General features: G+C 40.9%; 1 protein-coding gene across 1 annotated transcript in view; it reads left to right on the plus strand.

The window, feature by feature from the left end:
* Positions 1 to 27,093, plus strand: part of TGFBR3 (transforming growth factor beta receptor 3) — a 109,269-nt gene that overhangs the window by 28,743 nt on the left and 53,433 nt on the right. The window contains exon 3 of the mRNA XM_071564987.1: positions 14,599 to 14,783. Coding sequence (XP_071421088.1) covers positions 14,599 to 14,783 — 185 coding nt within the window. The remainder of the gene's footprint in view (positions 1 to 14,598; positions 14,784 to 27,093) is intronic.

Raw genomic sequence — 27,093 nt, forward strand, 5'->3', positions numbered from 1 at the left:
TGAATGTGTATATTGGGATGTTCCTCACCAGAAAATTTCAGTTTATTGTTACTCATACTTTTTAGGGGCTGTTTTCCTAAAAGCAGGGATCCAAGAGCAGATTGCCTGGGGAAGTGGAGGCCATGAAATTGTAAGAACTAGGAAGGGTCGTAACTTTGACTCTTACTGCACACAGCCTTCCAAAATGATTCACTGTTTCCTTAAAAGATTTCAGTATCTCCAAGTTTTTGTTTGAAACAAAGAAACACAAAGCTAATTATCACATCCCGGAAGAAAACACATTACTGAATTAGACCATATAATGAGATAATGAGCACAGTTGGGTAATGACCTGCAGCTCTTTGTATGGATAATGCCCGTTAGACTTTATTTTAACAGAGCAGACTACCCAAACCCAAGGCATCTGGTTTAAAAAGAAAAACAGAATTCCCACAGAACCTCACAGTTTAGAAGAGGGAAAGAAGTACTGAAATTCTGATGCAAACTCCAAATTAGCTCCTTATTAAAAACCAGGTAAGTGCATAATGCAGTTTAACTTGCAAATAATTTCTGACAGAAGAAAAAACCTCATTGTTTAATATTATATTGCTACTTACAGGTTTCTCTCTGAATGCTATTGCATTTAGGCATAGGAAGGAGTCTGAAACTCAATTTTAGATTGAAAGGATAGCCCTTAAAGGACAAAAGTTTCTTGAGCTGAAGGCTACAGCATAGCTACAGGATGCCTACCAAGAAAATCACCTTCTATTTAAAAGCACACCACAAACATAGGTAGTATTTAGTTAAAGCAACGTTTGTTGAAAACAAATGTGTTTGTCACCTAAAAAATCTAGGTAGCTTTTTGTGGTAAAATTCTTTCAGTCTTTCAAGACTGACACTTCTGTTTTTATGAACAATTTTCCCCCTGCCTATAGTTGGCTTCATACAAGGTTCACAGAGCTGGGTGTCACTGTGATTGCACACTCAGTAGTATCTGGTCAAACATGATAACACTTGTGTGTTAACAAGCACGATGTGCTGTATCTTCCGGCAACATGGATTTCTGTTGTGATGACCTAGTGATATACAGTGTTTATACAGAGAGGAACAGCTGAGCTTGGGTGCTTGTAAGTCAAGCAGAATGGATTGCTAAGGCCCAAGTGATTTAGCTCAAAGAGGTTATAACAAAGAAAAAGTAAGAAACAAAGACTGGCAAAGGTGTTCTTGAACTTGCCACCAGAGGGACACTGAAAAGCTTGGAGATAAGGCCTCTGCAAACCTCAGGAAGTTCAACAAAGTGAAGTGCAAGATCCTACACCTGGATTCGGATAATCCCAGTAAACCTATGGAATTAGTGGAGAAGTGATTGAGAGTGGCCCTGTGGAGAAGGACTTGAGGGTGATGGTTGATGAAAAACAAAATGAGCTGGCAGTGTGCGTTTACAGCCCAGAAGCCAACCTTATCCTGGGCTGCATCAAAGGGACCATGACTGGCAGGTAGATGATTCTCCCCCTCTGCTCGGCTCTATTGAGATCTCACCTGGCATACTGTGTGCAGTTCTGGTGCCCCAGACACAGGAAGGACACAGAACTGTTGGGGCATGTCCAGAGGAGGCCATGAAGTTAGTAAGGGGAAGAACACCTCCCTTATGAAGACAAGCTGAGAAAGCTGAGGCTGTTCACCCTGGAGAAGAAAAGGTTGTGTGGAGACCTCATAGCAACCTTCTGATATCTGAAGGGGTCTGCAGACAGCTGGAGAGGGACTCCTTATCAGAACTGTAGTGAGAGGAGAAGGAGTAATAGGTTCAAACTGAAAGAGGGGACATTTAGGTTTGGTGTACGGAAGAAATTCTTTCCTATGAGGATGGTTAAGCACTGGAACAGGTTGCCCAAACAAGTTGTGGATGCCCCGTAACTGACAGTGTTCAAGGGCAGATTGGATGGAACACTGAGCAACCTGGAATAGTGCAAGGTGTCTCTACTGCTACGTTTCTTTTGCCCTATAAAGGAATGGGTGGCTGCTTCAGTCTCCTTGAAAAATGGCTCTATGTGGATAGAAAACATTATGTTAATCCAACAAGAGTGGGTAATTTTTTGGTATCCAAAGGACCTAAATATGCCATGAGGCCCTAAATATGCAATTGAATTGAAGCAACAGTGTATGCATGTAATAAATTAGTAACCTAATTCAAACTTCAGACTTCTCCTCCATCAGGTCCAATACTGCTACATCTAAGGCAATTCTTTGTAGTGAGCTGTAAATGCACTTTCCAGGAGTTTAACACAGGAAGTGGAGATGAGAAGGTGAAGGGAGTGCTGAAATGCAGGGCAGTTACCACTTAAAAAGGTGGTAGCTCCAGTCTTGTGTTCCCCCTGAGGTGTAAAGAGAGAGCTTACAGAAACACTGATTGGGGAAGCAATTTTAAGAGACCGTGTGTCATGACTGCAATGTCCTGTCATTGTAAATGGTGATTTTAGTAGTGCTGAGGAAAGTAAATGAAATTCCTTCAGAAAAACCTTTTATATTCAAAACCAATGATCTCTTGTATGCACTTCAAATGTGGAACAAATATCCTTATATGACTAAAGTGTGATTCATTGTTCTCACTTCCACTGAATTTTTTGTCAACATATAGATCAAATAGCTTTGGAGAATAGCTATATATGTGTGTGTGTATATATGTATATTTACACATGCACATATATATATGCATGAAAGCTAGTGAGGTATTGCATAAACCCTTTTTCTCCTTTTTGTTTTTGTGTGTGGATCTCTTTATATTTTTCATGACAAGACTCAAACTTCTAAGTGTTCTGTGAGGGAAATTTTGACTTGCTTAAGCACTTGATAAGGATCAGTTTTCAAGGTTTGTGCAGTGAGACATTTAGTGATAGTGAACTCATCCTCAAAGGGTCAGTTGCAGGAATTCAGCCTTTAACTGAACTTGTAATCTTGTTATTTTTAATTAGGAAAAGGCTGCTAGTCTTTCAATTATGGAGCCATCTTTCCCCAAACTTTTATTCTTCCCTTTAGCTGTTGCTGCTTCTGAGATCCCCACTGCATCTGCTCTGAGGCAAGCAGTTGCCAACTGTCTGAGTAACTAAGCAATGTTTCTTTATTTTATGAAGGGGCCTGTCCACTGATGGGGATTTTCAATCAATTTGTGGCAGAGGAGATGGGAAAGGCAACCCCAGCATGTCCCAGTCTGGCTGGCAGTGCACAAGTCACGAGTTTCAAAGCTGCTGCTCTCATTCCAGCGTGGTGTTTATCAGATCTTCCTGACATACAGCACTGAGCAGATGTTCCCTTTTTTAGTATGAAGTGATGTTTCTGCTGTGCTAGCTGGGATTAGGAGGGGGAAAGCTTATAAAGTTTCGTGCTTGAGCGAAGCACCTATATATTAGCACAGAAGGGCTTCTGTCAGGCAAAACAAAGGGGAGCGTAAAACCAAACCCCCGACCAGAAATTCGTCTGCTTTTCACTGGGTGCCTGGTGTTGCAAGCAGAGTCCACAGGCTTCAGCACAGGCCAAGGATGAGGCAGTGACTGCGACCCTGTTCTTCCAAAGGGGTGGTCAGGAATGACAAGTCTGTCATGCAGCCCTGGGCTCAGTGATGCAGTTAAAGCAGAAGATGATTGCACGGAAGTTGCTGTTGAGCTGAAAGCTGTACCATCTGGTACTCTGTGTCTCTAGGGCTGTCAAAAAATACTTTTGAAAGGAAATCACCTCTCTCTCACTCTCCAGATGTGCATGTATCCGTATGCACCAGCGTCTAGAATTCATTATTCCCTCTCTGAAGACCAAAATATGACCTGCAGATAATCCGACTGACAGATTAAAGCAAGACATTTTATTGAAAGAAGAGCCCTTTGTATGTAGATGTAGTGAATGCCAAATGCTAATGAAGCTGAGGGGACCACATGGGAATGGTTTAATGGAATAATAGCTGTTGGATAGGTAAGAAAACAAATCACAGAGAAGTTCAGCAGAGCTGTGGAAAGGAGCTCATGAAAGGGGGGGGGAAGGCACAAACAGCCTCTGTAAGTTGTGTGTCTGTGTGTGCAAAGAAAAGAAAACAGTTCGGGCCCAGATAAGAGAAATTAAATAAAAGGAAAATTTTCAGTGTGCTTTTACTTTGGAACTTGGATGACTTATCAGAAGTAATGTTAATGTTATGAGTTAAAGGAAAAGGTTTGTGGAATTGTGTAATAGTTAATTGTTTAGGAATATTTGTGGAGTGTCTTAACAGTTTCAGTAAAACCAGTTAGAAAGTTTTCTAGATTGCAGGAGTAGCTATGAACTCTGTGGTTGGTATGCCCCCGTAACCAGTTAACACAAGGCACCTCTAGTCTATCCTGATCTCCCTGAGGCCACTCTCATTAGTTGTCAGATAAGACTTTGGATATAAACTCTTTCCATGTCATGGTAGTGCCCCTTGAACGACCAATATAGCACCATGCATTTTAGGCAAAAGATGGCTGCATATGTAATTCCAAATGGAAGTCAGTAGGGATCAAGCATGTGACAGCTACCTGGAATTCTGAAAAACTGCTGTGGGATATTTTTAATCATTCTGATTAAGAAAGGGAAAAAAAACCCCACAAACCCAAACAACAAAATCCACCTTAGTCAAAAATCTTAGCCCTGCCCCAGTCCTGTGTATGCATTGTATAATCTATTACTGTGTATTTGGATGTGTTGTCTGCCTGAGATGGGATTCCAGCATTTCTGTGTTGGTTCAAAAAATCCTTAGAGCTTGTGTCAGCACTTTCAGGAGTACCCATGAGTGTACAAAGAACTGAAGTATACATTTGCAATTGAAATAGGTAGTATTTGCTGAGGGAGACTCAGAAGTCTTGTTTTCTTAGATAAGCATAGATTGCTGAGATTTAATCTGTGTTTTCATGTGTAGTTTTGTGCATGCTCTTTGATGAATTCCTGTGTGACCGATCATGAAAGTTCTCCATTCTAATACTGATTTTATGAAATCTGGAATTTCTTCTCTGTCATCTTTAATTTACTCATTTTCAGGAATACAGTAGCAGCTGTAGTGTGGTTAGGATGGTTTGAGGAGTTTCAATACTGATTTAATAAAAATACAATGGCTTTGAAACCTGTTTAGTTATTTTTGCCCTAAGCAGGCATTTAGGTGTTACAGATTTGGGATTTTTTTCCCTTTTGGCCCTAATACAGAGCTCTCATGTAAACCAAGCAGAATGCTTCCTGTCGTTTTCTGATAAAAAGTGCACTTCCATTCATTGTTTCCATGCAACTTCCTATCCTTTCTACAGTAAAGAGGGATAAATCTGAGACCATTTATGGGCTTGTGGGCTATCTCTGGGGAAAAGAGAGTTTTACAACATGAAGTTTGAATGTTGTTGAGAGTAATGAACAAGGAGTGTTAGAAATAGTTTTTGTTCATTTCTTCCTCTTATACAATCACTGTGCTGAAGACAATTTCATCCATTAGCAGTAATGAAAATGGAATGCTAAATTTGGTTCCTCCATTAAAGCTGTTAGGGCACAATGATTATTTACCTTTTAGGTACTGCTTGTTATCAGAAATAACTCTGTATCTTTATCTTTTACAGTCTTGATGCAAATTTGTGATGGTAGTCAGGTGTGTCTAAAATGCAGCTGTGGCTTGGGGTGGGAAAGCCTCAGTCTGAGTAATGTTGACCACTTTCTAAAAAAGGATGGTGCTTTGTAGAACATAAGATTTATGCAAGAGGATCACCTGCATTTGAATTTTAGGCCAATTGCATGGAATTTGTCTGTGTTCTGCCATTTGAGGACAACACAGGAAAAACCTCAACAACCCTTTTTGAAACATTGGTGGACTACTTTGTTTTCACTTCTTTGGCATGGAAACAGAAATTGTGCTTCCTGGGCTTATTTAAATGAAAGTCAACGCATTCATGCTGTTCTGTTTATAGGGATTAAAAAGATGCTCTTATGTTAGTGAAGTGTTTTCCGAATACTCACTTGGGAGAAGGAATGGGAAGAGAGAGCGAGAGAGCGTATGTGGATGAGTTTGCAAGTTCAGGCATGGAAAAATACTCCAGAAGAGTTCCTGTAGCAGTGTTTTGCTGCAAACCTCAAGAGAAGGTAGGGCTCTGACAGTACTTCTGGTCAGAAAGAAGCACAGCAGAGGTTACATAAAATGGAGCTCTGTGGTAGAGTACATCTGCTTTTGAAAGAGTTCTTTGTTTTCCAGGTGCAGATGTTTGTTTTCTAAGATTATGCCTCATGGGTAGCAATGCATTGAGATCAGCGGATGTTAAACCAAACAGATTTTTCATTCACTGCCTTTTCTTTTTAATTAGCTTAATGTGTATAAACAAGGCAGCAGCAGTGTCTGTTTCTTTTGTTAAACAAGGTACTGACTGATAGACATTGCCTAGCTTTGTCTTGCTTGCTCAGGTGTTGAAATAGGTTTTTCTCTATAACAAATGAAATTTGACTTTGTCATTTACAATTTTTCAAATGGACAGTTTAGGTATAATTCATATTTTTTAAGTAGCATTACATTACTACAGAAGTTGAGTTTTATTTGATAGTTAATTTTTCCAGTTGAACTTGCATCAATTTTATGTCCTGGTAAGGACAAAAGATAATAGAAGCTTAGTTTTTCAAAAGTCAGAGAAAGCATTTCTGCTTTCAAAATGTAATATGAATTTTTTCATGAATGGAAGAAAATTGTGAGGTCTGTGCAGGTAAGAATTGAGATTAGATCATCTCTGCTAAACAGAGGAGATAAAACCTTGTGTTTTTAGCAGTGTCTAGGAGTGGGAGTGGGTATTTTGCAACAGGTCCACCAGAGAGACAAAAAAGATTATTTTGCTTAGAAGAAGAAACCACCAAGAGAAGTTTGTACCAAGCATAACAGCAACCCAAGAAGGTATGGAGCATGTCATTTACAGGTCTGAGTGATTCCCAGTGGGCAGGCAGAAGATATGAAATAGACTATACTATGTGTAACAGAAATATCTAGGAAGACTGCACAATGCAAAGAGAGTATCAAAAGACATTTCGGATTAACTGTAATCTAATGTGTTGAACCATCTGAATAGCTTGGTCCATAGATGGAATAAGTCTGGACTGAGTTGATGTTTGTGGAATGGCAGTGGATTGGGGGATGTAGATAGCTGGAGACAGAACATGGAGCAAGGGTCTGATTGCACCGTAGCATGAGCAGGGGAAGTCTGTGTAAAGGTGAGGTATGTAGGCTAATGAGAACAGGTTTCAGAGAACAGTTGTATTTATTTCTTCCTTGGAGAAAGGGTAAAGGCACAGGGATGGTGTCGTGAAGTTGCTGGAGATTAGTGGGCTTGGAGCATGGAATGGGAAATCTTTGCTGTGTTTTTGCACAAGCACATGTTTTTAGTTAGTAAGCCTGTATGCTTTAACTCTCTCTACAATGAAGTGTTGCCATCTGTACTAAATATTTCTGGAGCATATGTTTTTCCTCTTAGTTTAAGTTTTATAGCTGACTCATTTCAAATAGGTATCTGTGGAGTCCAGTATCTTGGGTGTTTTGTTTTGTTGACTTGGGTTGCTTCTTCAAAATTGCCAAAATCAGTCCGTGTTTGTGAATCCTTTCCCTGCAGTTTTAAACCTCTCCCCTTGCCGCAATGGTAATTCAGTCAAAAGTAGTTCCACCATGAAAAATAAGCTCTTCTTTTACCTAACAGGAAGACTATGCTAGACGTGACAGTAAAACAACTCCCTGAAAATAAAGGATCTGAAGGGAAGTGTGCCCAGCCCTGGGTACAACAGTTATGCGGTGTTTGTGTTTTCAGTACAATGCTTCTGCCTCCATTGTTCATATGCCTCCATGTGATTTTTTTCTGCATACTCTCATGGACTTTTTTGCTCTTTCTGTCCATTTCTGCCAAAGCCCTAAAATATGTTCAAGGGCTTCCATGGACATTTACTCAATTTCAGACCTGCTTTGGTTGCAGTTCACAAGAGTTCTGTTCCTTCTGCAGAAGTGGAATCTTCTCTAAATTCACTGATACCGGCCAGTGGTCATGTTTGCAGTGATGGAACAATCTCTGAGCTTTTAAGAAGTTTTAAGATACTTTTCCTGAGGAATTCCTAGTTTCTGTAAACAGGCTTATTGAAGAGAGATATGGGTTGTGTTTCAGTGCAGTCCACAGTACCACGAGAAAGAAAGGCTTGTAAGGCCTAACATGTAGTACTAATACTAAAATAAGTAAGTGTTGGGACATATTATAAAAATGCCATTTTTTGTTCTGAAATCAGGTAAACACATAAAAATGATAGAGGATGGAATATCCAAATTAGAATGGAATTTATTTAATACTGTAAGCTCATTTCTTTTTTTCTGGTTTCCTAACCCTCTAAAACCCAGAACTTCTACTGCAATTGAGCATATCCTATTGTAATTGCTGAGCTTTTTTAAACTTCACGTTAAATTACTAGATGCACAATGTAAATAAAAACTAACTGAAAAATCACACTCTACACTAAAATTTATTTCTTAAATATCAACATATCAGGATTGCCTTTTTTTGTTTGTCAGAACATATCTAAAACCTTTGTTACTCCCATGCATTTCTGACTATGTACTAAGGCAGAAAAGTGATATGGAAACCAACCAAAATTCTGTTTGTCAGTGGATTTCTTCCTTGTCCTTACCAAAATTATGACAGACTAGTACCAGTATCATTCTGCATCACATGTGCTGGATTTCATCTGAGTTGGAACTGCTGCCACAAGTTGTGTTGAACAAGAAAACCATAATGCTGTCCTCCCCTCCCCAGCTGAATAGTCTGGAAGACACAAAAATAAATAAATCTCAACCATAGATTTATGCAGATATGAAATGCTTTAGACAGTCATCCTCTACTAGTCTTCCATCTGGCTGGTATGAAGGTTCAGCGTTCTCTACCCTGCATCTTTTTTATGGTGGTCACACTTAGTCAGAGAGGAGAATCAGTAATCCAGGAATAATCTTGGACAGCCCATCTCATTGTTGCAGATCATGGTGGAGTTGCCTCTCCTTTTCATGAACAGAAGCACTGCAGTTCCCTCTATGCTGCTGCCTCTCAACACAATGCAGTGTAATGTTTCCTACCATCTGATCTTGTCTTTTCCATCCCTAAAGGCAGCTTGCCAGAATTGACTGATCATGAGCAGAGGTGTCTTGCTCAAGTACTGGTTTCAGAGTGTGAAGCTCTTTTTTCATGGCCCCCTGTTCTGAAAGCTGCTCTTCATATTAATAGTGGAGGTTGTCCATTATCCTCTACGTCATTTGAATTACTAGGAATTCAGCTTTCCAGGTGGTCTTTTGTCAACAGGTGTACAGGAAGGAATTTGGTAGCTATTGTTAGAGACCACCCATACTAAATAAATAGTAATGACTTACATTTTCTCTTTGCGTGATAAGCATCACTTCTCTCTCTAAATTCTTAATTGTCTCAACTCTTGAGTGTATTTTTTTTGGTATTAAGGCTTCCCTCAATGAGAAAGCCTTTATGAGAAGAAGGTTGTGTAGGTGGCGACAGTTACTCCATGTAGAACAGTGGCCCTTCGCCCATGCACTTGCATCTTTAGAAATGAGTGGTGAAGGTCATAGGAAGAAGTTATTGCTAAGTCTTGCTCAAGTGCTCCATGGAGATTTTGAGTTTAAGAGAAAATGGCTTGCCCTCCCTGATGTCATTCAAAAGTAGTTTTGAGGATCCTGTCTTTTTTCTTCTTTCTTGTTTCAGTCTTGTCACTAGCTGATAGAAGAGAATGCCTTTAAATTGACCTTCTCCAAAAGAACTTTTGTGAAAGTGTGTCATTTGGGCATACTGAAATATGTGCTTTAGTTAGCATCCTCCACATCTTAATGTGCTTTTCAGCATATAAAATAATGAATGCTAGTAGGATCTGCAGTAATTTATATTACTTTGTACCTAACAGCATAGAGATCCCTGGTGTTCCTTAAGTCTGGATTTTTATTTTTGGTCTTTATATATAATGACTAGGTTTGTGTCATTCCCTCATTCAAAAATCAATTAGAATAAATCTGTCCTTCTTCTGAGGAGTGTTATATCCCATTGGTGTGGCTTGTACCCTCTGGTATGGCACATGGAAACCATACTAATGTGCTGTGGAGCCCCCAGCACAGATTTACTCAATTTGCAGGAGCTGCTCACACTTTTCAGCTGACAACACTGTAGGAATCACCATGGAAATACAACAGAAAGCACATTAGCCTTCACTGTTTGAATAAAATCCATCACAGTTATGAGTTGGTCTTGGGTTGTTGTATTATCCCCCTTAGTGTCTTACTCCCACTTCTGCTACTTTCTTACATCAGAACATGTTACTCATTAGTAGCATGGAGTGATATGGGAAACAAGAATGTTGCAGTTGTATTATGTTCCACATGTTGGTATAAAACAAGATTGGGTCTGCGTTGATTTCCTTTAAAATAGTCTTATTAATTGGAGTAAAAAATAATTTGATACTAAATGATTCTCTAGAATTCTGAATTCATGAAACATTTTCAGTCATAAAACACATACCTAATAATTGGTTCTTATAAAATTGCCTAATCTGCTTTCCATCTTCTAAAGGCATTAAGCAACTAAAATTTGTTTGTGGTAAGAGCCAGGATTTGCTAACAAGATAAAGTGGTTCCACGCTCCAAAGTTAAACAAAAGCCAAGGATGGCTGTGCGTGCGCACTTACATTCTCAGCAGAGAAGGCACCAAAGGCATGTGGTCACCCTAGAATGGATAAACTGGAAGATAGCTTTGACTCTTCAAGTGCCAGTTTCATGGGAATGGAGATGCAGGAGAATATCTCTACATGTTTGGAGCTGATGAGGCAATCTTGATATGTTAATTGGATGCACTGCCCCTGAAGAGTTGGTGATAGTGAATTTGGCAGGATATTGTTGTCTGATGCAGGCGAGGTTGGCAGGAACAAGGTGTGAGGGTGTAGAGGGAAGCTGGCAAAGCCCAGTCTGGGGTTTATGCAGGGCAGAGCAGCGGAGCAGTAAAGCCCAGGCGAGATGAGGCTGTGGTTTTGTGTTGGCTTTCAAATATAAGTAAACAGTGTGGAGGTTGTAATCAGATTAGCAGTGTTATAGAGAGGGCTTTCTGTTTGTTTTATTCAGGGTGGTAAATATGCATTTTGTAGAATTTAAACTACCTTGGGGAAGTAACTGGCTCTTGAGTCACAGGAAGGTGGCAGGAAGGAAGGAAGATAAGCAGAAGGGGTCTGCGAAGGAACCGAGAGCTGCTGATTTTGATAGAGCAGAGTTCTTGCTGCTCCCACGAGTGACGGTGCCTCATAGCAGCATCCACCTTTCTTTGGCTGGGACAGATCTGAAGGTGTGGTAGGAAGGGCTGGAAAGAAATGTTAGTGAATTTTGAGTAAAAAGCTCCAGCATTGCTGTGGTGCACAGAGTATAAAAATAGACTAAAATACAGCATAAATGGAGAGCGGGAGGCAGAAGGAGCTGTTTTGTGCTATGTACAGACTGAGCATTCAGTGGACTTCATGATCTAGAAGTAATTTTTCCATTCACTTGGCACTACCTCCAGGCATGCCAGTGTATGTTGGGCATGGTACTACACCCAGATTAGTTGCTGGGCAAATATGAGAATATCAGTGCATGAGGATTGTTATTTGGTACTGCCAGCACATTTAAGAGAAACAGCATTCATGAGTCTGCAGTTCCTACAAAGGGTAGTATGGGCTCAGGACAAAGCTGCACAGAACCCATGTGAAACTTGGCAAAACTGTGGCAGCTGGAGTAACCTTTCTGTTATTTACTGTACAACATGCCTTGTACGTGGGCAGTCTCACAGCTCTGTGGTCTGAGTGCAGTGGAGCAGCCTCCAGTAGATACATACTCTGATCTTTGGTTCAGATTTCAAGGGCTGTACCTCGATCGCTTACGACACTGATCTGAAAGCTGCTCTGTCAAATGCAGTAGCTCCCCCCAAACATTGGTTTTTTACACTGAGCAAATTACAGCAGCTCTGTGCACCCCTTCCCTCAAAACAGAGCTGCAGGAGGTGGGATGGCCTGGGCTGGACACCTCGCAGTGTCACTGCTCAGGACTGGCACAGTGCGGGCTCACTGCCTGCAGTGTGAGTGAGTGCCGGGGCTTCTGGCAGAGATGTGGCCCTGTGCAGCCAGGGTGGAGTGCAGGCAGAGCAGGCATGCCTTGGCCTGTGTGCAGATAATCCCAGCTGCACATGGTTTTCCGGGATGTGAACTTCTGCTCCGAGAGTGTTTCTATCTTGCACGTTCAGCTGAACAGAGGACCTTGGAAAAGGGATTTCTTAATGCGTGTTTGCAGTGCTGAGGAGAGAGGCAGACAGAGCCTGAGCATACTGATAGTGATAATCTTCATGTAGATGGGATGAGTCTTTGTAGGAAGGGAGGGGAAAATCCAGGTATCATCTCTAATGTGGTACATTTGTTCAGAATAAATGCCAGATGAAGGCCGAAGGATTGTAGATGCACTGCATGGAAATAGGTGTTTACAAGGAAATCACAAGGGAGGTATTAGCTCTTTCTCCTGAAACTTTACTAAGCAAAGCTCATGTTTTTGACAGCAACTCCAATTCTAGTTTTGTTCAGACTCTTGCAGCTTGTTCTTTTTGTGTATGTTGTGTGTTACGGTTGAAGCACCTTAACAGCATCAACTCCATTCTGGTCTGCAGGAAACAATTCAGTGAACAAGTGCTCCTTGGCTCTGTTTGTTCCCTAGCCCAAGAAATGCCTGTGGAGTTTAGAAAAGCTTTTTGTGCAGGTTGCATAACACGGTCTGCTGCAGGACTTATGCATCAGTGGCTGGGCTAATTGGTTAGTGGGATCTCTGATCTGCTCCTGTACTTCAGGAAAATGTGGCCTCTCTACTGATTGTGTTATTGTTATAAATTCTAAATATTTCTTCAAACGTTACAAAGGGCAGCTTTTTAATGTTTTGGGGTTATTTTGGGTTGTTTTCTGTAAACTGAGTATCAGTACTTGGACTGGTCCCATTTTGTATGTGTATTCTTTAAAAGGAGTTAAATAAAAACCAAAAACCCTCAAATCCTCCAAGCTGGTGGTCAGTGCTACTGCCAAGGTCCTCCTTTAGAGAGGCAGAAAGTTTGTTTATGCTTTGTACTCCAAGCACAGGCATGTGTAATTTATGCCTTGAGCGTGGCCTTTACAAATATTCCTGCTCAGTGGGAGCTGGTAGGATATGCACCATGTACTGGGGGATTTCAGGAGCAGCCCCTTTGACAGGACAAGGCACATGTGGCCCAAGACACTGCAGAAATCTCCCTGTGCTCAGGGACTTGACTTTTTCCAGATAGTCTGGTTTAAGATCGCCTCATTGGCATCTAAATAAATGACCAGCTGCGAAGTGTATCTGGAAAGAACTGTGTTTTTAACCAACAGAGTGTAGGTCAGTGCTAATATAATAAAACATATGTGTGTACCAAAGTCAGATGATCTCTAGTGCTGGCTCTAGACTTGACAAAACTAGACAGAGCTCTGCCATTTGATCAGTTGAGGATTTTCTTTACTTTTGAACTTTTTTCAAAAGAAGTATTTTACTTTGATTACAGGTGTTCATTATTTGGAAAAAAAATTATGCTTCTACCTTATATTTCCCTTTTATGCCTGGCAGCCTCTGAACTCAGTGGTTCATGTGAGTCTAATTCTTATTTGAGTGACTTTGGTGCAAATTAGGGGTTAAGTCAATTATGGTCTCCTGTGACCTTCTGGATCAAAACCATACTGTATCTGTTACTGTCAGTGGCTGGGATTGAGCCATTTTGGAAAAACAGGGCTGCTTTTCATAAATATTTGTCTTGATTTAGTTTCCTGAGATATAGTTTAAATGTAAACTGCTCTGTATGTTTCAGTTTTTGTGCTATCTTGCTACATCCCATCACACGGTCTCACGTGCTATATAGGAGTATGGCCCTAAATCATGCTGTGGGGATTATTTGAAAGGGCGTACACTCTGTTTTGGACTAGATATCTGTTATCAGTGTAGATAATTGCTGTCAGACACAAAATAGATGCAGTAAACAAACATTTCATTTTATCATGTGACAGATGCCTGCTGTTTTGTACAATGTATTTGAACAGAGTTCACTATAAATCAGCACTGCTTCAAAAGCAACAAATCCAACTCGTCCAAATCCTTCCTAATGTAATTACCTTTATAGTAGAGATTAACTTGTCATTGTTATATATAAATGAATGCATGTTTCAATGTTTGGAGATAACAATGTCTGACATAAACAAATAATTCACATCTAAGACAAACCAATTCCTCTGACCACTGTCACTGGTGGTTTTTTTCCTGTTGGTTTCTTCCTTGGTAACAAAAGGACTACATTTAATTTTGGAATTCATGGTTGAAATTTAGGCTTTCAGAGAGAGATGAACTAATGAGTTAGCATATTCAGGAAAACTTGAAAGGGCAGCGGGAATCAGTATTTTCATTTTGTGGAGAATGAATGAAGCTTCTGCTTGTGTTCATGTGGGTTTTCTGAACAAACGGATGATCATTATTTGACAAGTGTAAATGATGTCTTGCTTTTTTCTCTAAATAATGTGTATCTGTGTCTTTCTCTGCAGGTCCTGTGCCTCCGAGTGAATGTGTCTTATCACCTGTTAACAATTCCCACCCAGTCCATGCCTTACTAGAAAGTTTTACAGTCTTATCTGGCTGTGCAAGCCGAGGCACGACAAGCCTGCCACAAGAGGTGCACATCCTCAATCTCAGAAACCCTGAGGAGGGTCTTGGCCATCATGAGAGAGAGGTAAAGGGGAAATTACTTTTTGTCCAGATCCCTGGTAACAGGTGTGTCTGCAAATAGAATTGTTAGACATTAATTTGCTGAATAAAGTTATTTCTGGATTGTCACCAAAATACTACAGATAACCATGTGCAGTTTGCATGGATGTTGTCCACCTATGCTTTGCATGTTGTACAAGTAAGCTTCCATACCCAGCCACCTTCTCCATCACCTTTCACAACCAGGAAGTGTACTTAAAAAAGGCGGTGGGGTGGGCAAAGGAAATAAGAAACAGATTTAGATTTCCAGCAGGCCTTTGCAGAATTGGCTATCTTCAAAAGCAGATTGTTTACCTAAATGTGTTGTAAATTAGCACAAATATGTTTGGATCCCTGCCATGACCACTATAAACAAATACTGAAGTTCAGATTCTTCTACCTCTGTAATACAGCCCTAATACTTCACTGAGAGGGGACTGCTGTACAGAAAGCCAAATGTTGCTGACTATGGGGGCCCAGTTACTTTTGTATGTGTGTTCCACTCAGAGAGACTGGCATGAACTTTAGCTGTTCTGAAAGCAATAGCACAAGAAGAAAATTTTTGATGTTAAGTTGTGCCGTACTGTTGTTTACTCTCAAAACACATCAAAACAGAGTGCCGGAGTACAAAGAAAATATTGCACGCCATGACAGCTGAGCTTCTTGGTTCATGTTCTTAACGGTATTACACACACAAATCCATAGTACTGTGTCCTGTGAGAGCAACGTGTGTGTCCATAATTAGGGAATTTGTAATGGGAGTACAAAGATGGTGATCTGACAGGGATTTTGTTGAAAATGGGCAGAAGAGTGCCCTTGCTGTGGGGACATGGCATTAGGGGATTTCTAACTTCTTAGTTACTAAAGGGTGCCCAGGGATGGGATGAAGCAGGCTGCAGCTGGAGCTTGTACCTCCCAAGAGACCAGAATGAATCAACTGCCAAGTGCCCATTTGCATAAACCCAAATTTCCCTCTGGTCCGATGCTGCTGACACTGCTTGTGTAAGAGGGGACTTTCTGCAGTTATGTGCACGCACAACCTGAGCGAGTCACACATGCACAGGGATACAGGCTGTGCCCCTGCTGCCTAATCAGCTTGACAGAATGATAGAAGATTTAAATATTTGGCTTTGAATAAAAATACTTGCTGTCAAGCAGAAAGAGGCTGCTTGTGCCTCTTCTAATGTGCTTATGGTAAGAAAGCCATTTGCCCCAAGCTGTCTTGTCTATGCACTTCAGGGATACACCAAAGTATAGGGCACAGAATGTATTTCATGATTTGTAGCCCTTGGCCTCCTTTTCCTATTTCCTGACCAGTTTCCAGTCACAGCCCTTGGAGATGGCTGCTCTAAAAATGCACAGGAAGCTGGAGCAAGGCTTGCTGGCAACAATGTCAAGCACAAGAGTGTAAACAACTTGGAAAGATTGGATTTTACTTATAGGATCAGACTCTGAGAACAAAGCAGAGCCAATGTTATCTTTTCCATTATTGCAAAACCACCTCTGAGTGGCCTTCTGTCTAAAAGTAGAATGTATCCATCACCTCAAGTTACATGAGCTTGATTTACCAGCAGAGGTATTTCCTGGTGCCTGCAAATGCTGATAGCAAAGGTAGAGATCTGTTTGTCATACAGTATTTCCAGTATACTCCAGAATAAAACCAGTGCTTTTGTTTGACAGTACGTTAGTTAGATTTAGCAGCATCAAAAGCATGTTTAAAGTAAATCATATATTTGCTCAGAGGCTGTCTAAAGTTCTGATAATGTGAAATGCAAGATCTGAAAATCTTTAAGTGAAGGCTTGCTTTGGGGGAGGAGACAGTGTTTTGTTTTGTTTTTAACCTGCCCTGGCTAGAATGCTGCTAAATTACACATTCCTTACTTGCTGGGAGGAGTGTAAACTTCCCCTAGCAAATTCCTTGGAGGGCTCATGCATTAAGCATACTTGTGCAGTTATCCTCGTTCTCATAAATATGCAACATACATGTATGCATTAATTTAACTCACTTTGACACTTATGTAGACTATACAGACAACAAGGGCTTGCATATTTAAACATAGGAGGGGTGGCTGATGTGGGGGAGGGCATGGCAGGGGCATGTGTTCCTCCTGTAACACATGCAGCCTTTTCGGTAAAGGTTAGTAAAGTTTGGGTGCTTTTTCTTCCCTGTAAACTGGAGAATGGGGGGAGAAAAAAAGACAGACTGGAAATTTATAGGATTTTGTATTCTGAACAGTCTTTGCAAAACTGAATCAATCAGTAATTTATCACTTTCATGTTAGGGTTGAAATCTGGTAAATGCAAGGTCATATCATGAAATGCTGTAATCAGATCTATGATTTTCAAGGAATTTGTTTGTATTTTACTTAATTAATCCCTGTCGGGGTGATATCTCATATGTTGAGACTGGGAAGACACTTTTTTTCAAGTAAGAACCCCCAAAGTTGCAATCTCTTTCAAGTATTTCTTAGAAATGTCTTATCACAATTCATATTTGGCCATGCTTTATCATAGGAAATAGAATACGGGTGCATGTAATAGCCTCAAGTGTTTATATTGAACTTGGCACGAAAAATGCAAGCCTATTTTGTTTGTTTTATTTGATCAAATATTCCTGGGGAAGTGAGTGCGTGTGTGCATTTCTGTACTGATCTGGGTCTCAGCTGAATGCCAGGAACTACTGAAGTCTTACCCAAAGCTGAGGAGAAAGTTATTGTATCTTATTGTATCTCCTTTTAGAAAGGAGGTAGTTGCTTTTTTATGGAGCTGCTTGTACTGAGAAAGAATTATTTTTTGCAGAGGAGCTTGAGAGCTCTAGGGATATGCACCAGAAAAATGTTTGTAGAATGGTGTAAAAATGTTAAGATGAAAGTCACTCCTCAGGTATATTATCAAGTCCTAAGTTAATGAAGGATTCTTTTATTATGCACGTCAATTGAATTTCTCTGAGCTGCTTCAGGCACACAGTCACAATTGAAATAGTTAAAGGGGAGGAAGAAGGGGCATATAAAATTAATCTCATGTGAATACTTAGGATTGAATACATACGAGTACATGGAATCAGAGTTCCTGGCAGTGGATTCACTATTGTTTTCATTGACATCCTCATCCTCAAAACCTTTAAGATGTTATGCTTGGTACGGATGTTTAACATGTGTTATGTGAAATGAAGGCAGGAAAATCAAGGACTCGTGTTTACTACTTATAATTTTGAGTAATGCCACTCAGCCTCTAATAATCTGACAGACCTTTTTCACCACTGTTTTATCAGTGTTACTTGGCAATGACTTAATAAGAATATAAAAGAAATTCCTTTGAAAGTAAATCTGATGTTAGCTCCTGTCATCCTAATTATAATTAGCCTGATAGGTGCTAGTGATGCATGTCAGGTACCTGAGCTGACCCACTTAGAAGTCATAAACTGATGGGCAAAATTATTTAAGTCCACTATTCAAGTACTTTCTGGAAGAGATCCTCTAAGTTGTAAAAATGGAACAGAGAAAGACTCTGAAACAGTCACCTAATAATGTATTTCTACATTCTTACATTTACAAAGTATCCTGAATTCAGGATAATTTTTCTGTGTCACAATGTTTTTGTATTTTAGGACTCTGAAGATCTGGGTGATGAGGGTAATGAAAACCTAGTTCATTTTGCTCATTATTCTGTGTATTTACTGTACTTCCCACTGTGTTTGTTTTAGCTGTTTTCAGAAGTTTAATACCACAACAGCCTTACCCAAGGCTATGTCAGTGAAAAATGCTTTGTTTCCTGCTCAGGCATCCAGAGATCCAGGAACAGCCTTGAGGTTCAGCTTGGATAAAGGGGCCACTTGCTGTGTGTGTTTTAGACATACTGACCTGCGGCACTAATGCCATGGTCAGAGAAGGCCTGGAGGTGTTGTGCTGACAGCAGGCGGGAAGAGAATTCAAGGTTTGTTATTAGTCAGCTGGAGTTAGTGAGGATTTTGTTACCTAGTCATTTGTCTGAATAGGTATACACTGCTGCACATGGGTGTATTTGGTACTTGTAGTAATCAGAGGCCTTTGCTTGGAAGAAACATAGTTGCCACTTGAGAAGAAGCTTTGAGAGAGAAAACAAAACACCGTGCCTCTGCCAAGGTACAGACTGGATCTGAACATTGCAAGGGTATTTTGCTGGTATTGCCTCTCCGCTCTTTGACCACCTTAGCTTGGCAGCAGTGGTGGATCTCTACCTGCAGCAGCAGACTCAGCAGTTTCAATGCAAGTATATAGAGGGGTTTTGAACTTTCAGGCTCTTCAGCTGCATCTCTCCTGTTATGTGAGCCCATCAAGGTCAACTTGATCTCTTCACCCTGTTACTGCTTGTTCCTTGATAATCTGTGGCTCATGAGTTTGTGCAGAGACAACATTATCAGTCCAAACAGGACCTGCAGAGTGACAGTGGAAAATGAGTTGGGCCATCTGCAAACCTCTCTGTCAAACTTGGGGTTGACTGCTGCTTTTTATTGCAGTATTCTTGCATGGTGCTTCATAAGGGAAGGGTGCCACATCAGAAGATTGAGAACAGAAAGTCCAGATGTATTACTGCTTCCACCAGTGCTCTGTGTCAGTGAGGTCTCAAAGTCAAGTTGTGAGTGACACTGTGGCATACAAACTCCAGGAACACCCTGTATTTGTTGCTTCGAAAGCAGTAGTTCCTCATCATGTGCATGTCTGATCCTGGATGTTTTCCAAAGCTTGCCTTATAGCCTGTGGTAGCTCCACTGGCTCACCAGGGTGGTTTTGCAGGCTGCTATCACTCCCTTTACACACAGCCTTGCCCAAGAGCCTTTTCTGGGCTGCTGGAGTACTAGACTGAATCAGAAATATTAAGCACAATAGAGTTTATAAAGCCTTAAAGATACTGGCAGCATGCTCTGCAGGAATTGTAATCACTCAATATCTGTCTCATAATGCTGTGTCTGCTGAAAACTGCAACTCCCATGCAGCTGATACACTAAAATGACATTGATGTCTTAATTGCCTTGATTGATGAAGGCCAATCTTTAAGAAGTGAAGTTTGCTTGTTTTTTAAAAGCCTTAACAACACTCTTCCCCCTCTTCTCTTTGTTAGCACTTTGAGGCATCTATGCTTGCATAAAATCCTGGTTTTTTAATGTGTTTTTTTCATCTTATTTGTCTGGACTGCAGTCTTGTGTGTTGTTTTTAGCGGCCCAGGATTTGCTGGTCATTGGATTTGGCAATGATTTCAAGTTCTGCCCACCAGAACTGCCAGAGGAAGTCCTGTGTTGGCCGGAGGAGCCTGTTTGTGCAGAGCCAGGTGTCCTGCAGGAGCGTGGCTTCATGTGTGTGTGCCCTTAAAGAGGCAGCAGTGGCATCTCATGACTTGGAAAGTGCTGTGCAAACCCTTGGTATTTTTTGTTTTTATAAATGGGGCTGTTTGCTGTGAGCCCTGATCTCAGTTCAGAGAGCTATGTGGAGTGCTGTCTGAAGCCATGCCAAGGCCTACCACAGAAGGCGAACGGGTTCAGAAGGAAAAATGTCAGAATGAGTTTTCTGATTGCTCACAGTTTTTGATTTTGCTGACTGCTGTTTAAAATGTCCTCCTGGAAGTTGAAAATTGTACTCTCTTGTTTTCCTCTCATGCAAGTGCCTGCAGGTAGTGATGTGCTGTTGTAGGATTGTAGAGAGCCAGAGGGCTGTTGTAGGATTGTAGAGAGCCAGAGGGCTGCGGCTGTGTGTGTGAGCGCACTGTGCACATGGGCTCGCACGTTCTTTCAGGCACATGGAGCTATGCTGCTTTTTGCTCATACTGTGATTCATATTTGTGGTCTCTAGTTCCTTCAAAGTGTCTATCTGACATACCTTAGCATATTTATGAATTACTGCTTTGTCTGTAGTTACTTTCCCCAAGACAAGATAATTAAGGAAGCAATGCCGTTTCCATGAGTGTGTATCACAAACCTCATGGTCAGGTTCCAGTCTAGCTTTGGGCTCATGCATGTTGAGTGTGAGAGATGTTGAAGCAATGCTTGTCACGAGTGGCCATGTTTATTGTTCTCTACAGGGTCTGTTTGAACCAAAAGCTGGAATAATTGAAGTAATTTTCCTTCAGCCTCCCAGCACAGGGGAAAATTTCCAACATATGTTGTGTGGACCTTGCCGTACCTGACAGCCATGCTCCTGTATCAGCTAAAAAAGGCAAACCATACAGTGGCAAGATGGAAGAATAATAAATGTTTTAATTGGTTCTGTGTTTTTATGTAGATCTTGCGCTTCAAAACATTCAAGTTTGTGTTTCTCTACAAGAGTGTCTTGTTTAACCTGAGAAACAGTAGGAAACATAGTAGGAAAACTTGTTATTTAAAGGAGAAGACACGAAAATAGCACCACCATGAGGTACAAACATCTGAAAATTAAATTGCTTGAAAATGTTTGAAGGAATTACAGGTAATTCAGAGCTGAAGCTGTCTCTTTAACAATTGCCATGGAAATTTATAATAAATATTTTGTGTATATGATTGGAGCTTATGCTGTATGCAATTAACATGATGGTGGCAGTAGGGTTTCTAGATGAGAGATATTTGGTAGTGACTCAAATGTTTTCAGTGTGGGAAGTGTTAAAAGCTGTTACCTTTCTGGAGGTAAGCAACACTGTCTTACCGTGCAGACTGAACTTCTAGCTCGCTATTCCATCATCTCTAAAAGAAGCACAGTGTTAGTTTCTTGTGCATGGACACAGCGTGTGGGTGTGTGTGAACATGTCAATGAGGTTTTGAGGGCTGTTGGGAAAGATGACTGTATGGGATTGGTTTTGCAGAGAACTCTGCACGGTGGCACTTGCTGTGTAGGTGTCTCTTCAGAACAGACCCTTGGAACATGCCTTCTTTCCTCCACTGATTGGGTTTCAAGTGATACTTGCAATGAAGTAAATTGTACACTGAAAATGCACCTGAAGCGACTGCATGCAATGAGCAGCAGTTGGTTCTTTCTCACTTAGATGGAGAGCAAGCCAGTATTTTCTTCAGTAAACCTGTTTTCAAGCAAGGGTCAGCAAGATGCTGCAGATACTAAGTGCATAGAATGACATCATTGTGCAAGAAGATACTTGATAGCATCATGAGTGTCTTCTGGAGTATTTTTTCAGATTTCATGGTTTTGATTCTGCAATTATATAGAGATATGAGTAGTCTTACTTATATGGCTGGGCCTGATGAAATAGAAAAATTAGTTCCTTGGGCTTTTTGGTGAGTTTTTCTGTGCAGTCAATATCATAAATTCATTATTTGAAATATTCCCCAAATACTGTTTTGTTTGTACAGAGACTAGAAGTTCTAATTATTTTTTGAAGTTTGAAAATAAGAAAAGAATTGGGAAGATAGAAGACCTGCCCCAGGGAAGTAGAGAGACAATATATTGGTTGCAGTTACTTTTAATCTTCTGAAATCAGTTTTCTTGGTATTTAATTTCTAATACTATTTGTGAGCATATTTATTACAGATGCGCAGTTGCACCAATTTGTACGTTGGCTAGTGGGTTACTGACAGCAAAGTAAACAAAACTGTTTCCTAAATCTGGTGCTGTTGCCGAGTTCTCTGTTTTTTATGACTCATGCACACATGCTGTTCCTTACTCTGGCTTGGAAAGCAAGAATTCAGCTTTGCATGTCCAAAAAAGATGTAAACTCTGCATTTTGCACTTGCCTGTGTGACAGGGCTTCTTTAAAATACACCTGTAGAATGATTTTTTCCCAGTCATCTGGCTCTGTGTGTGGTCTAGCTGCAAAACCTTTGAGGACCAAATTATTTTATATGTTGGGGCTTTCAAATGTCTTTGTCCTGTAGTCTTTGTCATCTTTTTCATGATGGTAATGTTTTCTTGCTTTCTGAAGCCCTGTTATCGCAGCATCCTCCCCTTCCCCACTTGCAGCTCATGAAACAGTGAAACTGTGGTGTTAAGCTATGCAGGATTTACCCTGAAATTTGCAAATTCTGTATTCAGATTCCAGTTTTGCCATGATGTTCTTAGGACGGAGTGCTGTGTTACATCTGCATGGTGTTTTGCTGTTGAGACCAAGTATGAACCTGTTGTGTCAACTCTGCAGTCAGAGCCTGGTGGAGATGAAATAGTACTAACAACTGTCTCTGAACCCATGGTTAGTATCAAACTGAGCCATGCATGACTAATGAACCTGTTGAGAGGCAAGATGTATCAGTACTGTAGTGATACACTAGTGCAGCTGTGTCATTTCTGTCTGGGTGGCTTGCACCTATCTAACTTGCTGAAAATCCAGGCAGTGGGCACTTTTTTACCTGGAAAAGCCTGCGTAGATTTGCTCAGAATGCCCCAAATGCATTTAAGGAATATGGTTCTGGCAGAAATTTGTCATGTCTTTTATCTGTCAGTTCAAGAAGGATTTCCTCTGGGACAGGAGCTGCTTCGTAGTATGTAGTTTTGTATCCTCAAACACAGTAGTTAACCCCCTCCCCATCTGCTTTGTCTTTTTAGGGCTTTGGGCACTCTGTTACACAACCATCTGGTGATAGTCTAGGGATGGGAGAAGGGGAGAGGAGAAAAAATAAACTTGGCAGCCCAAGTGAGGAATCAAAGGAAAGCTTAATCTGCAATATATGTACATGTAAGTGCAGAACAGAGGATTGTCAGGCACGTTGTTTCTTTTTTGCATGAGTCTTTTGCCTTAATTGTTAAAGTCTGATGTGATACCATTCTTTTAATAGGCCACAAACAACAGTAAGGGAGATGCTGCACTTGCAACTTACAGGAATGAATTGTGTGCCCTTAAGCAGATCTAAAGCCAACACGAAATTTTGCCACAAAATGTATAAAAGGAGGACAGTCCCTTCAGAATTCATGATATGCCATGTGACAGTACTGATGTACAAAGCTGAGTGAAACATTGTGTTTTCAGGGCTCAAGTGGTGGGAAACCTGGCTGCTTTGTAGAAGGGCAGATGGCACAAGTTGGTTTCACTTAATCTTTGGGAGTCTGAGCATCTAGTTCAGGTCACAGGCAGAGTGGGTAAAGTAGTTCCAGCATTGCACTGACGGGCATGGGCTTGTTGACCAAACCATGGGCCTGGTCACTGTGGGAATTTCTTGCTCTGCAGGTGACCAAAGTGAGGACCATCAAGGGAAGGTTAGATCTAGTTGGCAGAGCTGAGCAGAGTTGCTTGGGTAGAGACTGTCTGTTTTTCTTCCTATGGCCAGAAGTTTTTGAAAAATCTTTTTCAGGAGAACTCTGGTTTCTCCAAGCTATGTAATGCAGAACACTGAAGACATGAAAATTGAATTGAAATATGTATGCACAGGAATCTTGTGTAATGCAGGTAAATGAAGCTAACACAGGCAGCTTACATGTGTGTATGATCTGTACATATTTAGCAGTAAACTCTTCGGGTTATACTTTGAAGACTGTTGTCACAGAAGTAGCTCTCTCAGTATGACTCATGGGTAATAAGGTTATGCTCTCTCAGGCAACCAACAGTAGGACAAGCAGGCATGGGATTAAGCTCTGCCAGAGGAGGTTTAGTTTGGATATCAGGAAGGAGTTCTTTACAGAGAGAGTGGTCAGGCATTGGAATGGCCTGCCCAGGGAGGTGGTGGATTCTCCGACCCTGGAGGTTTTTAAGGTGAGACTGGGTGAGGCACTGAGTGCCATGATCTGGTAATCAAAGTGGGGTTGGATTAAGGGTTGGACTTAATGAACTTGGAGGTCTCTTCCAACTGATTCTATGATTCTGTGAATGCAGTTATTACCCTTTGTGCTGTGTCCTTAGACTGTGAAAGTAATACCCCTTTGTAGTGCAAATAGGACTTCAATAACTGTCCTGCCTGTTTGCTAAGTTATTTGTATCTGGAATAGCTTTAGTCCTAATTCTTTTATTACCTAGGTATTTGCATAAATGATTAGCAGTTGGCAGCTCCAACTTAGAATAACAACTTTGAAACACTAGAAATCAACTGGCTATGTTTTTGTCTGAAGATAAATTATGTGACTATGCTGTGGGCAGAAATGGTTCAAGATTTTTATAAAGTTAGAAGCACTATTTTATAATGTCTGCTTGTGTCAGAACTTTCTGACACTATGTGAGCTGTAGTGCTTTCTGAATGGGTATTGCATTTCCAGTAAAACCTTACCAGCATGGTTGCCTTCTTTGACACTTTTGAGGAGAAAGTATCACTGGTGCAATAAACCACAAGTTATGAACCAGATACAGGCAACTGTGCTGCCAAGACCTGAGCAGTGTGTTGAGGGTCAGACAGCATACCACTGTACTCTACTGTACTCATCTTGCACATGTCTTTGATAATGTTATATTACTAAATTTGACTTGTAATTTGCTTTATTTAGTCTGTTGTGTGGAGCAGCTCAATTACAAATCCACATCAGAAGATCTAAGCATGCTGTAATTCCATCCTCAGCTTGGAGACCTCAGCTTGGTCATTTAATATTTAAGGCTAGAAAGGTACCAGAGCATAGACTGGGGAGAGAGCTACAGATAATTTTGAATATGCTGCAAGCTCTTAGGCCTTTGTTTTAATAGTGGACTCTTTCTCGTCTGGCTTTTGGCTGCAGCTACTGTGTCAGTGGATGGGTAGGTCAGTTTTCAAGGAGGTTCTGATGGCAAACTTTAGATCTTCATTAAAGACAGCTCTAAGTACAGCAGGTGCCAAATTCAGGAGTGATGCTTCATCCTCACTGAGCTTTTCTTAGTTCTACCTTTGAACACATGCTTTGGGGATGCCATTTCTCCACTGAATCATCAAATACATCTTCATTTTAAAGAGGCCTCTGGGAGCATCATGCATAATTCAGAATAGTTTGTTAATGGATGTTGGCATGTGCACATGCTGCAGGACTTGATTTTTAAGCTGTGTCTAGCATAGCACACCCTGACCTTTAGCCTCTGTTGCAAGACAAACAGGGAGGAAAAAAGAAAGGAGATTCCAAACACCTTTTGGTCAAAGGTTTTTGACAGTAATTCTTAATGAAGAGAGTGCAGTAGGCCATAGATCACAGCTGGGTAGTCCTTATCAACCTTGCTGTTCACTTGTCTTCTTTTTTATGGAGCCATCCAGCCAGTTTTTGACTGGAGTTTTCCAGTCTGGGTGTAGATCATAACAGTCAACAGATTGTGCAATAGTATTCTTTTTTTATGAAGTAATGTATGGGACCACATCAGTCTCTGGTTTAATGCCAGTAGCTTCAGTGGAATTACGCCAGGAGTGAATCTTTCCCATGATTTTTACAACTGAGCTATAACTGCTGTTTAGTCAATCTGATTCTCCTGGTACTGTGTGGGTGAGAAGGTCCAGACAATGCTGATCCATTTTCAGTCATATATTTCAAATAAAATAAGGAAAGGTTGATATTAGAGTGGAGGGGTTAACATAAGTGTTGGAAATAAACTTTAGTCTCCCATAGTGAATCTATCAGGGACTCACACCCATTCCCTGGGGACTGAGTCATGTCTAATCCTGGAAGTAGCTCAAAAAGAGAAGGTCTCTCCTTCCCTCATGTCCCATGCACTGCAGCCCTGCTGCTCCCTTCCCCAAGGGGCAGGTCCCTGCCCCAGCAGCGTTCCATTAGTGCTGGCCTGGCAGAGAGCAGAAAGCATGGTTTGTCTGTGCCATGGGCTGTGAAGGTGGCACAGCACTGAGTTCTGTGGGAGAAAAAGGAACTGTCTGTGAGTATGAGTGCTTGTTTTTAATGGCATTGCAGTTTTCCTGCAATGAGTTAGTGTTTTCTGTGTCCTGTTCTGAAGATCTTCTGTCTCGTTGCTGGGATGAGTTTTCAAAAAAGTAGGTACTTGCCCTGTTTGAATAAAGAGTCTGCGTTGGAGCACAACCTTCCCAGAAGAGAAGCACTGGGGTCTTGTGTGCTTATAGGGAAATGCTTATACATTCATTTCATTTAAGAGTGCAAATATGTAACCCTTTGAGCAAAACTACCTTCAAGCAATAACACCATGTGAACACATGTTACGTTTCTTGGAAAAATCAGTGAACTCTCTCTTGGAAACTGCTCCTGAAAGCTGGGCATTGTAATCTACTATAGCTGGCTTGGTATCACATCTGTAACAATATTCAATGAGCATATCAAAAATACGAGGGTGAGGAAAAACCAGTGTTCCATTTTGAATTCAGTCTCTTGTCAAAAGAACACACTCTTTGTTTGCTTTCATCTTAAAAAGAAAAAAAATTGGCCTGAGGATCCTTCCCAAAGTAATTGATAAACAGTTCTGAAAAGCAGTGCAGTACTACTTCCCACTACTTGTGGTGGATTAATGGA

Source organism: Pithys albifrons, chromosome 10 (assembly GCF_047495875.1).
Source record: "Pithys albifrons albifrons isolate INPA30051 chromosome 10, PitAlb_v1, whole genome shotgun sequence".
Classification (NCBI taxonomy): domain Eukaryota; kingdom Metazoa; phylum Chordata; class Aves; order Passeriformes; family Thamnophilidae; genus Pithys; species Pithys albifrons.